Below are 12,651 nucleotides of genomic sequence, written 5' to 3'. Positions count from 1 at the left end.
TATAGCCCTCAACAGTCTTATGAAGTTCTTACAAATCTCTTAACATCTTTAGCTCTCCATCTGTGAAGTCAAAGCTAAAACCAGAATTCCTGTCTTATGACTCCTACCATATAACATGTGCTGTCTCACTTCAGGAAAACTGATTTTCACTCTTTGATGTCTAATTTGTAAATAATTCACCAAGAATAGCATTTTAAAATTTAGTTCAAAGCAGAACTGTTAAAATAATAAATGTTAACTTTATAAACTTATTTTTTGAAAACACTTGGACATTCATTTTCCATTTCAATGTAGTGATTTTCATATAGTCCCTTGGGCTTTGTTGAATAAATGGAATAGTAGGCTATAAATATTTAACTTCAAGGCATAACTTTTGTAGGTCCTTACAGTATTAGCCTTGAGCTAGTTTATAGCAGAACTTAAAATTTGAAGACAGTTTCACTCTTTAGTCAACATGGAAATTGCTTTTCTAAAAGTAACTGTATGTGGGAGGTGCATAATGCTTTTTTTCCTTAAAAAAAAAATTCAGCTTCAAAAATCTATTTAGTAGAACTTCATACATAGAAATTGATATTTCTTTATGTTTAGTAGAACTTGATATATAGAAATGTATAGGGTCACTTCTTTGAAAGGCTCAAGGTGTAAAAAGCTGTGAAAATGGAATCAGATGGGTGCTTGGAAAGAAAGGAGAATGGAAGTAATTGGGATAGAATGTTATTATCTAAAATAATGCATAGTCATAGTTGCTGCTTTGCTAAGCAACACTGTTTGTCTCTTGGTGACCAGATACCTGAAGGCTTGTTTCAGAGCCATGAGTAGTCTTACCTGAAGGAAAACAAGGCAAATAACATTTTGCCAATACTTAAAAAAATAATAGTAACTTTAATTTAAGAAAGCACTAAAGCTTTCTTACTGAAAGATACTATAGAATTAGTCACACTCGTATATGAGGATGGCTGTCATAAATCATGCAGTACATTTCTATATATCAAATAATACTTTGCTAATTACTTCTGTTAAGTACTTCCTTTGAGGACAGTATCTTTCTTACAGAGCATGCCACACATTTTAAAATAACTTTGTTTATTAAAAATAGCATTCAAGTACTCTGGTAATTACAAAACTGCAATAAATCATAACATATAAATCTTGAACTTAAAGCAGTTTCTCTGAGTTCAGTCCAATAAACAAATAAGGGAATCAGTTTTATTAAATAACATTGAAAAGATTCTCCTTTGCTGTATGCCTTCTCTTTAGGTAGTGGTAGTTGAGTACTGGCATTTATTATTAATACAAAGAACTTATTAAAACATGAATAAATTTTCAAGCTTCTATTTTTGTCTCATAAATGATTAAATCTCATCAAATTCAGATCACACAGAATTAGTTTCATATACAACTTTCCTTGCCTTCCTCTAATATCTAGACTGTAGGCTAAAGTATGGGTTTGTTTTCCAATTAAGGGAGAAAGACCTTAGCAGGAGCATAGAGAAAACTGTTTCTTAAGATTATGTCAGGATTTACTTAGCTTGATAAAGACACCAGTTTATTTTAGTTTATCACATTGGCTATTCTTACTCTTTCCCTAAAAATGTTGAGGTGTGATCAATCTAATCTAATAAGGTTCTTATAGTTGAAGTTGATATGTGTGTTGAGAGGGGAGTGTGTGTGTGTGCATATATACACACACCTATACACATGTATACGTACACATGCAACAGTTGAATATGCTGTTTTCCTATCTGGTTTCAGTGAAAGTATGCTGTATTTAACACCAAAAGGCTATTATTAGCATCAGAAACCTGGAGCATTACATTTCCAGTATTGATTGCATACATCTCAGTTCTGCTAGATAGGACATACGATAAAGATAAATGAAGTATTTCAAGGTAAACAACCAAAAAACACGTAGGGGAAAAAAAGTAGAGGAAAAGAGACAGAGCAACATAGTCATTGATTCCTGGAAAGCTAGAGTCCATTATGTAGCAGCTGAACATTTTGCCACTCTTTTTAGTAAATTAATCGTAACACTTTTAGAATATTAATCAAGACGTTGAAGATGTAAGAATGTGCAAGCAAGGCTTTCAAACAGTTGTAATATGCTAAAAACTAAATAACAGGTACAGAATAACTATGTAGAAAGTATTGTGTCTCACCCCTAGATGTTTTTAGGTATACTTATGCAAAATATTTTTAGTAATATATCTGACTGTGACAACAAACTAGTCATTTATAGTTTTAAAATCATGTGCCCAAGTGTGACTTTTGCTATGAATACTCTGGAGACTTTAGACTTCTGCGTATGTGATTTCCTTAAATCCCTGGACTTTCGGATTGGTGAAAGAGTTCAGGAGGAATCACCCACTTGCTAGGTGCAGGGGAGTTTTTTTTTTTTTCTCATTTATAATTAAGGTCATTGCTTTTAAAAACCACAGCATATATTCATATGTTCTATTAGTTACGAATGTATTATTTCTTCAGAGTCAAAATTCACAGTTCATTTCTCTGAATGCTTAGCTCTCATCCTAAACTGGATTAAATTTGTTATAGATTTAAGGGATTAAAACTAAGTTGTGAGGGAGATGGATTTATTTTTCATAAACTTGAACTAGAATGTTTAGGATCATAAGGACTTGGGCACTTCTTAAAGGTTAAAATATTTTAGGAAAAAGAACAAGGTGGAAATTTACAGCCTTCATTCCTTTTCCTTAATGGTTGTTAGCAAAAGTGATGATATGGGCTTGCTTTCTTGTTTGATGTCCTGTAGTTGGCTTGACTTGGTAGAGGCAGAAAATACACAGTTAGTGCTGCCAGAAATTTGTCCCTGATTTGGTATAGTTCTGTATAGGTGCTGGGTAGGTGAATTTAAATACTACCTTTATCAATGAGGGCTTTACTGGTCCACTCTTATAATATTGAAAGTCCCTCCAACATCCTTCCCAGCTTTTTTTTTTTTTTTACCTAACACTTCTTAACTTCTGATCTGTTATACATTTTGTTTACTTTCTCTCCCCTATTTCAACACACTAGAATTATAAATTCCACAAAGTTCTTAAAAATTTTTCTTTGTTCCCAGTAACTTGAAGAGTTCCTGACATATAAGTGCTCAGATATGATACTATAATACAAGTGTAATGTATATAACATAAATTGTTAAAATTGAAGATACTGTTGGTTCTTGTGCTGAATTACCTCAGGATATATTGCTATACAGAGGAGAAGTAAAGTACATTGCAACATAAAAACTCTAAACCCAGTGACTTACTTTAAGAGATATCATTCTCATATTCTCATTTTGCCCTAGTAGTTGCTGATTCATTTGGAAAGACCATTGTTTATCTTTTATCCTTGCTTCTATACAAAATCAGACACCAGCCACTGAGTCACTCATTTCTCTAAAGGCCTACTATAATTTAAGCCTTTGCTTAAACCATTTTTCTGATCAGAGAATAAATTCCCAAATTTATCAATACTATATTTGTCCTCGGTGTTTCTTTGGCATTCCACCACTCTTGAGTGTTGCAGCACACTCTCCTTTTACATATCATAGAAGCAGTCATTTGACATTTTACTAGGATGTTTATCTAAACTACATTTTAAACTTAAATATCTACTGTCTTTACTGTGTAAAGGTACGAAAGTGATATAGTCTTAGATAAATTTCTTGAAGCTTTCTAAGATGGAAAGAAAAAGATGCTTTATTCGCTCTGAAAATTAAGAAAAGGGACTGTTAAATTTTATATATTGTATATGAATGGTAATATTTTTATATTTGCCCAAGATTAAGAGTCTAGGTGAACTATTCTTTGTTAGTTTGTCTTCTTTACTATGAACCATATAGTAAAAGGAAATAATATGTATATTATTTTATTCAGTGGTCTGCATAATTATGTGTGTGTGTGCATACATCTTGTGTTGTCATTTCCTAAGATCAGAGCATTTAAAATTGAGAAGTATCTTTTAATCCATCTCCCTTGTTTTCAGATGAGGAAACTGGAACACAAAAAGCTTAATTTGTCCAGTGACCATTTGATGACAGATCCAGGTCTCCACCAAATGTTAGGCTCTTTCCCAACTACTTGGAACAGCATTCTTTGTTTCGCTCAAGATTGGGTGAATTATACTACAGGATCACTACCTTTTCATTTTTCATGTTAAGAGTTAGAACTCTGGAGACCATTATAGCAAAATGGCATGTATCTCTGTGAATTTATTTTTAGTTTGTCTTCTTTAGGCATGACAATTTTGAAATTTGTTTTAAGTTCATATTTTTCAAACAATTACTTTAATTTTTAGGGATAAATTCATGAAACTACCTAAGTCTTAAATACCAATACCAAATAAATTTTGGAATTCAGAATTATTGGAAGAACTCTTAAGAATTCTTGACAGAACTGTCAAGCTAATACTAGATTTTCCATGATTTCTAAGATTCATTGTTTTTAATGTTCCAGGTCCAATATTTATACAACATTCTCTCTGAGTTCACATGTACCTGATCTTTTTTTAACTTTATACTGTATTCAGTCTTTTGTTCGTTTTTGCACTCCCAAAAAACATTCATTTGTGTAACGAATTAGGAATCTCCTTTCCTCAAGTAATTTTGGAAACCCACATACTGGCTCTGTTAACTGATTCTGTGTCTGAAATACTGCTCTACTGGCTAAGACTGCTCCTGCGTTAATAGAAAAGTTGAAGACTGTATACATCATACCATAGCATCTCTTCTCTCTCCACCTGAAAATGCAAACAAAAAAGAGTAAGTGCTTTCAAAGTCATAATGAATGTGCTCACGTTAAATGCTAGTTTACTTTAGTTGGAGACTGCTATTTCAGTACCTTCAAGGTGAAAACCAAAAGAATAGTTCTGTTTTACTTGAGTTGTTTGAATTTCTCATCTGAAACAAATTGTTGTTCTGTGAACAATTCTCACCTGTAGTTTAAGAAAGGCCTTGATTATCTAAGGAAAGACAATAATTGTACTGTTGCCCAAGTGGTTGATACCTACTCAAGCTAATTAAGAAGGCTGTCCCCCACCTTGAAAAAGGATTGGTAGTCTGCCTGAATGAAATGGTAATAAATATTTACGTGGGGATCCTAACCATTGGAAATATCACACTGTTTTTTAGAAGAAAGTAAAAAATAAGTAAAAAGAGTATTATCTAGTTGGGGAGGGAAGAAGGATGCAAATCACATTCCTGTTTTGAGTGTGTCCTTGTAGCTATAATTACTTACACTAGCTAATGGTTTTATTCTGTTATTATTATAGAGTCATAAATATTTTATTTTCTGAAACAAAAAGTTGTAATGATACCCTATACCTTAAATGTCAAAAAAAAAAAAAAAAAATTAAATAGCCCTGACATTGAAAAGTAAAAAACAAAAAAGAAAGAAAAGAAAAAAAAGAAATATGATTTGTGCTTTGGATTACTTTTAATCAAATGGTGGAGTGAAACTGTATGCATGGCAGTGTAGGTTAAAAAAAATGTGCCTGGACTAACGTCTTTCAAAAATGGTTGCATATTCTCTGTCTACAAAGAAAGTATTATGATGATAAATTTGTATTTATCTTCATTCTCATTATATTGATGACTTAGGGGAGAAGACAGAGAAAAGTTTGGGTTTCTGCTCTTATTTAGTTTGACTCATTACTATCCTCAAATGGATTCATTTACTTATTTTATTGTTATTAAGATTAGATTTTTTGCTTTCGTGCCATTTTCTTCCAGAGCAAAAATATGGACAGTATTTAGTATACATAAACAATTTTGTTATTGATGTTGCTTTCAGTTATTTTTTATGGCTTTCTTAAATTTTTTTATTTTAAAAAAGCACAGATTTTAAGTGTACAACTCAGTGAGTTATCACGGGGGTAATAAAGTTATTTGATACTTTTTAAATAGTTATTTTTACTCTTTGGAAGTGTAGCGTAAACAGTTTAGGTAAATTTTAAACAAGAACACTAATTTCATATAAAAAGTATCAGATTAAAAAAATTTTATCAGGTATCTCAAAATCATGACTGAAGTAAAGCTTTGGGTTCATAGTTTCAAAATGTTATCCATCATTTCTGGTTTTAAAATTTCTTTAATTGTACAAGTAATCCTGAATCCAGGCTCATGGAAAGAAAAAAAAAAGTATAGTACTAAAATATGTAAAAAAGTAAAAGGTGAAAATCATCCTATACAATTCTACCAAATCTTTCTCTCTTCAGAGCCACCACTTATTACAATTCACTTACAACTTCCCACACCTTTTTTCATGCATACACCTTTACAACAAGTTGTTTTACTTATTTTTAACATAAATGGGTTTCTACTTTATAATATATATGTTCATAACGTGCCATTTCACTCTTGTCTTGGAAAGCTGTGTGTGTTATTACATTATAGATAGGCCATTATTTTTTATTGCTTTAATTTTTTAATGGTCCTCCTAATGATGGATACTTGTTTCCACTTTTTGCTATTATTTAAAAATAATTCTAACCTTAAAACATATATCTTTGTGAACCAGCCAGTAATAAGAGGTTCTTACTGAACAGTAGTTTCTCTGTATTCTAGATGTTACTGTGTTGATTTTATGTAGCAGATATTTTCTCCTTGTGTACTTGTCTTGGTGGCTTTTGTTAATGTTTTAAATAATTATGTAGTCAAGTCTGTTGATCTCTTCCTTTGTCATCTGTTTTGTGGCTTCTGTATTTCTAAATTATTGATATTCATTTCCACAGAGAGATTTTCATTTTTAACTGTCATTTGTAAAAACGTTTTCTTTTTATAGAATCCTGTGAATGACGGCAAAATGTTAGTATGTGATACATTGTGATGGCATGTAATAATCACATAAGGATCAGTAACTATTTTGATTATCAATTTCAGAGTTATAAAATAAATGTAATAAATTCGGGAAAAGCATTGGAGTTTTTGTGTTGTTTATAGAATCACCATAGGTAGTACTCACTATTAAATTGATTTTTGACAGGTAATATGCTAGGCACTGAATGAAAACAGTAGTACACAAGTAAGAGAGAATCCCTCTTATTGTGACTCCTTTAGACACAGTTTCTTCCCCAGTTATATCTGCTGTATATAATCAGTTTCTGATTTCGAGGTAGCAGCAGCTACTGCTGCTAGGAATTGTTCTCCACTTTTGCTGTCATCCACTGGCAGATCTAACAAACATACTTAACTCTTAGCAAAGCAGGATCCAAAAAGTAAGAAAGATTGGCCTTGATTAACTTATCCAGAATTTTGCAGTTAAAATTTTAAAAGGTATTTTGTTGTGTGAGTGTGTGTCTGTGTGTGTGTGCGTGGGCGCATATGTGTAATGTTGCACACTATATATAGGGTAAGGGGTCCAAACACAAAATAACCTTTTCAATGTTTGAGGTCTTTAATTTGACTCTGTGTCTGTTAATCGCACCTTTCTCCCTTGATGCCGCATAAGTTGGGCTCTTAAAACTTGGTCTGTTTTGTTCTACCTTGATGCCACATAAGTTGGGCTCTTGAAACTTGGGCCGTTTTGTCCTACTGCAGATAATTTCCTGAGGAAGTAGCTTATAATTTTTCTCTTTATTCCCTATAATAGGAGGGGATACCCTTACAGGAGGTACCTTGAAGCCAGTATCTCATAGACCCCCATTATCAACTCTCTTCCCTCTACCCTCCCTCCTTACCTGATTGATACATTTTGAAAAAATGGTAACTTTGCTGCTTGCCTTCCTCCCCTTGTTAGTAGGGAAGACTCCGGGAAGAGAGGAATCCGGTCTTCTATAATAGATGGAGTGATATCCCATTGGGAAGAAATGGCAAAGGAAAAAGAAAGTTTTTTTCTTTTTTGAAAAGACTAGAACTTTTACAGCTCAGCATATTTGGAAAAGTCTGACAATAATTCAACTACATTGTAGTTTAACTAGGTTTCTGAGTGCATCTGCTAACCTAACCACCACATATACTTATTTATAACTTGAAAATTGCCTTTAAAACCACAAAAACACAAAGCACTGTAGTGCTTGTAACACTCTTCCATGTTATTGTAGGTAACTAAATGACCATGGAATCTGGAGCAGAGAACCAGCAGAGTGGAGATGCAGCTGTAACAGAAGCTGAAAGCCAGCAAATGACAGTTCAAGCCCAGCCACAGATTGCCACATTAGCCCAGGTATAAAATACGTGGAGAGATTCCAAGTTGTCTCTTCTAAGAGGAATATGTTTTAAACAAGAGAACTTAGTTTTTATTACAGAGATATACATAGAATGAGCAGAAACATTCTTAGAATATCAAAATTCCTATTTAGTATTAGACTAATTTTAGAAATAATAAGTATTAATTCAGTAACATAACAAAAATGTATTGTTAAACACTGACACACTATTTGTAGTGACATGATTCAGAAATAATTCCATTTAAACTGATGGGTAGATTGTCTCTTAGACAAGGGAAGAAAACCGAATATGATAACTCCTTTCTTTTCATATCATATAGATTTATTTGTAGACATGGGAATGCAGATAACCTGAAAGGCTAAATTTACATGTGCTTAAACTAAAAAATAGGATAAGCAAATAAACTGACACACAAGTAAACTTCAAGGATGATAGTAGTTTTTGTCCCTGTATATTTTAAAGTATGATTCATGATTTTCGTTTTGTCTTTATCTTAAACATTCTAAGGTTATATTCTCTCATCCTTATTTTTTGTTCTTATATATTTTTCCTCGGATGTTTTATTAACAATTGTTCGCATATATATGAGTGAGAAAGGTGGTTAATATAAAAATCAAATAGCAAACAATAACCTGCTAGGTAAGAAAGTGGGATTTTGCCTCTTTCAGATAAAAGCTCCCAAGAGAAAATAATCCTAACTGAGGCTCTGGGATGTTGAGCTTCAGCTTCCGGAAGGGTTTGTAAGCTCTTCTAGAGGGGTCTTGAACAAGAATGGATCTTGGGAAATAGAGGGCTAACCACAGATAGTTACCACACTGAGCTAAAATATGGGTCAAATACTAGACCTCCACCAGGAATGTAGTCATAAGCAATGGGCTGCTTTGTGTTTTCTCCTAAGATCGCGTGGGCCTACCTCCAGCCCTCAGGAGTAAGGCAAAGCAGAATACATTTAGGGATGAAGTAAACGTACTCAGGATGACGCAGGTGCAGGAACAAAGGTGAGAGCCTCAGGACTTCATTAGCACATGGTTAAGGCAGATGTGCACAGCTAAGAATCTGGGCTCATCCAAACATTCAGCCTTCTGGTAAAAAGAAGATATAATACCAGCAGGGATCTTGGTGATGACAACCTTCAACATATCTATTTCTTGGGACATCATTCTTCTGGTCTGGTTGTTGTCCACAGCCGCTATATAACATCATCCTGGAAATTCCTTTCTTCCTACCACCTTTTTCTTGTAGTTTTTTGTTTCCAGTGGTTCCTTGAGCAAGCTTGACTGGGTAAAGAATTCTTGGTAAAGAAATCATTTTTCTTCTTTCAAATTTTGAAGACATTGATCTACAGTCAACTTCTAGTGTTGCTGTTTGAAAAGACTAAATCCATTTCCTATCTTGTATCTGTGATCTTGTAAAAATCTCTTGTTCACAGTGCTTCACTATTTCATTATCAAAGCCTTGGTTTGGATCAGTTTTCATCCTTTGTGCAGTTGTATTCAGTGGGCCCTTTCTTTTTTTTTAGTGGAAACTTGGGTCTTCAATTCTGGGCAATTTAAGTTATTTGGTTGGTGATTTTTTTTTTTTTCTTTCCCTCTTCTTTCTCTTTTCTCTCTAGGATTCTTGTGATCCAGATGTTATACCTGTAGGACTGTTTCTCTGATTTTCTCATCTTTTCTCTCCTGTTTTCTGTCTCTTTGTCTTTTTGCTCTGCTTTCTGGGAATTTCTTCAACTTCACATTTCAACCCATCTGTCAGACTTTTTTATTTCTGCTGTCATGTTTCCAAGAGTTCCCTTTGTTTCTGAATAGTCCTTTTGTGTTTTAATAGCATCCTGTTTGTTTCACAAAGACAGTATTTTCTCTTATTTATGATAATATTAAGTTTTCTCCTCTCCACATAGATTTTCTTCTATATACCTTTTCCTCCTTCTATCTGCTTTGGTCACCATCTTTCATGTCAGAAGCTTTCCTAAAATATTTGATAACTCGTGGTTGTCTGCCTACATTTAAAAGTAGAGGACCAAAAACCTGTATTGGAAGTTCTGTGGTTATGGTTGGGGCCTAACATTTATGAGTTGTGAGCTTCATGGTAGGGTGATTTCCCGATATTATCTCGTCTGTCTTCTCCTCTTGGTATTGGTCAGGTTCGCCAGAGAAAAGCTTTACTAATCTCCTGCTTATAGTAAAGACCTGTAAGCCAAGTGAGGGAAGAGGACTAGGGTTTAGTACCTCACCTCAGCAGTGCCTGGTGTTAGGCAGTCAAGAAACCCTCTATCCAGAAAATAAATCTCCATTTTTCTGTCAGCATAGGGTAGATTATTTGTTCTTCCACAGAGAGTTGAGGAGGGGATCCAGTTGCTTTTCAAAGAGCCTTCAATCAGCCTCCCTTATTTTCAGCCTCTCCTTTCACTCTACCTTCTAAGGTGCCTTAGATCCTGAGCCTCTTAAGGATTTTGTGGCACAGATCAGGCTGTCCCTGCCTCCGCCTCATGAGTTGGCCTTCTGAGGTCTTCCAAGTTCACTACCATTCATCCATCTGTTTCTAACCTCCCAAACTCTTACTTTTATCTTCTTTCCCATTCTTCTCTGCTGGTATGGTTATGCCTGTAAAAACAAAATCAGTTTCATGAAGCTTAATTGGAAATTCAGGAAGGAACAAAATTATATGCCCATATTCAATTTGCATATAATCACTGATAAGTGGAATGACATATTTGAGTTTTAGGAAAGCTAGTGTCCGTTCCCATTTGTATTTTTTGTTGTTCTTTTTAATACCTAATTACAAAGGTTTTTTTTTCTTTTTTCACTTGCTCATCCAAGTCCTCAACACACGTATTATACATTTTTGACATTATTTCTTACAGTTCTGATACCAGTTATTTTTTGTTGTTAGTCTTTAATACTAGAAATATATAATAAAATTGTTAAGTCCAAGACCATTGTGCTTTGATCAATGAACAGTAAAAAACAAATTCAGCCTAACTAGTAAAGGAAGAAAATCAATCTAAAACAGTAACAATGCCTTATTTTACTTTTAGAATTTACAGAGATTTTCTTTAAAGTAGAAAAAACAATGTTGGTTTTGACTATGAGAATGTTTTATGGATGGTTTTAAGTGAAGAGTTGGGTAAAAGGATGATTTGTTGCAATATTGTTGTAAAATAACTTTCTTCTAATGGGCAAATTTGAAAACCTAAATATCCAATAATAAGGAATTTATTAAACAAATTATGTAATTTTTACCATTATACCATTTTTTACCATTAAAGAATACTATTGATGGTATGAAGAGTTTAGAATGGATTTGAAGAATAAAGTAGATTCCATGATAGCATTATAAAAATTGAGTGTATACATGCATCTTTAAAAACACCTATGTCTACAGCAAAAATATTAAGTGGTTAGCTCTGAGTAGTAGGAATATAAGCAGTTTTTTTCTTTTTTGGTTTATCTGAATTTTATAAACTTACAGTGAGAGGAGCCATTATGTAGAATGATTAGGGTAGAAAAGGGTTTATTTGTTGAGTGAGCTTGTTATATTTATCCTAGAGAATACTGAAAGAAGAGGACATACTAATTGCTTCAAATATTAGAAGAGTTTTTCATTGAGATGGTATACTCTGAATAATTTATGGTTTTGGTTCTCAGACTTTGGTGTAGGGGAAAGTGTCCTTGGGTCCGTCAGAGATTCTGACTTTATAAACAGGCACCCTATGTAACTCGAATGGAGGTTGTCCGTGAACCACATTTTGAGAACCAGATAAAACTAAGTAAGATTTATAGTGGCCAGAAAAAAGTGATTGATGAGGAAGGACCTCCTGACTGTTCAAAGGGGAAACTCATGGCCTTAGCCTCTACCTTCAGTAGGTACCTTTCCCCCAAGCTTCACAGTCAGATATTTAATTGCCTGCTAAACATCTCTGCAGTTACAGATATCATATCAATTCCATCATCTTCCACCACTATCCCGTAAGCTTCTTCTTGTGTTCTCTGTTTCTATGGCATAGTCTACCAATTCTCACCCAAACATGAAATGTGTGGGTCATATTTGATTTCTCTCTCACCTCCTTCAGTCAGTCATTTATAAAGCCCTTTGTGGTCTGCCTCCTGAATTTTCATTAAATCACTTCTCTCATTCACATCCCTACCACAACGAGTGCCTAATTTCTGGCCTTTATCATCTCACCTTTACTACTATATGTTGACCTTCTCAGTTGGTCTCACCTCCACTTTTTCTTCCTCGAAATAAGTATCTTCCACACTGCCACTAAAGTGATCTATCTGAAATGCAAGCCTCACCATGGTATTCAGGAGTTCAAAAGCCCTTCAGTGCTTTTCCCAATCTCACAATAAAATGCAAGTTCTTTAATGTAACTTGTGTAAGAATTTTCACTCCTAGCCCATCTGTCCTCTGCCCGCCTCTGTTATTCCCTCTCTCCACACTTCCTACCTCATGCAGTAACACACTTAAGTGCTCTAGTAGTACTGACT

General features: G+C 33.9%; 2 protein-coding genes across 13 annotated transcripts in view; one reads left to right on the top strand and one right to left on the bottom strand.

The window, feature by feature from the left end:
- CREB1 (cAMP responsive element binding protein 1) overlaps nucleotides 1-12,651 on the top strand; it is a 55,717-nt gene that overhangs the window by 9,997 nt on the left and 33,069 nt on the right. For 7 of the 8 annotated variants that reach the window (XR_009055050.1, XR_009055049.1, XM_057744790.1 and 4 more), the window contains exon 2: nucleotides 8,038-8,159. The exons of the other annotated variant lie outside the window; for it this stretch is intronic. Coding sequence is in view for 5 of the 7 variants with exons in the window: in XM_057744790.1 (XP_057600773.1) it covers nucleotides 8,046-8,159 (114 nt within the window). In the remaining 2 variants the exon portion in view is untranslated. The remainder of the gene's footprint in view (nucleotides 1-8,037; nucleotides 8,160-12,651) is intronic. 8 annotated transcript variants of the gene reach the window in all.
- The window catches only part of METTL21A (methyltransferase 21A, HSPA lysine), a 62,972-nt gene continuing 51,401 nt past the window's right edge, over nucleotides 1,081-12,651 (bottom strand). For 2 of the 5 annotated variants that reach the window (XM_057744798.1, XM_057744800.1), the window contains exon 7: nucleotides 8,393-10,764. Coding sequence is in view for 1 of the 5 variants with exons in the window: in XM_057744804.1 (XP_057600787.1) it covers nucleotides 10,703-10,764 (62 nt within the window). In the remaining 4 variants the exon portion in view is untranslated. Of the gene's footprint in view, nucleotides 4,738-8,388; nucleotides 10,765-12,651 lie in introns of those variants that run through there. The other 3 variants (XM_057744799.1, XM_057744804.1, XM_057744801.1) reach the window with 3 other exon arrangements.

Source organism: Hippopotamus amphibius, chromosome 8, assembly GCF_030028045.1.
Source record: "Hippopotamus amphibius kiboko isolate mHipAmp2 chromosome 8, mHipAmp2.hap2, whole genome shotgun sequence".
In the NCBI taxonomy this organism is placed as follows: Eukaryota; Metazoa; Chordata; class Mammalia; order Artiodactyla; family Hippopotamidae; genus Hippopotamus; species Hippopotamus amphibius.
Note: the sequence above shows the minus strand (reverse complement) of the source record. Positions and strands in the feature narration are given on the sequence as shown.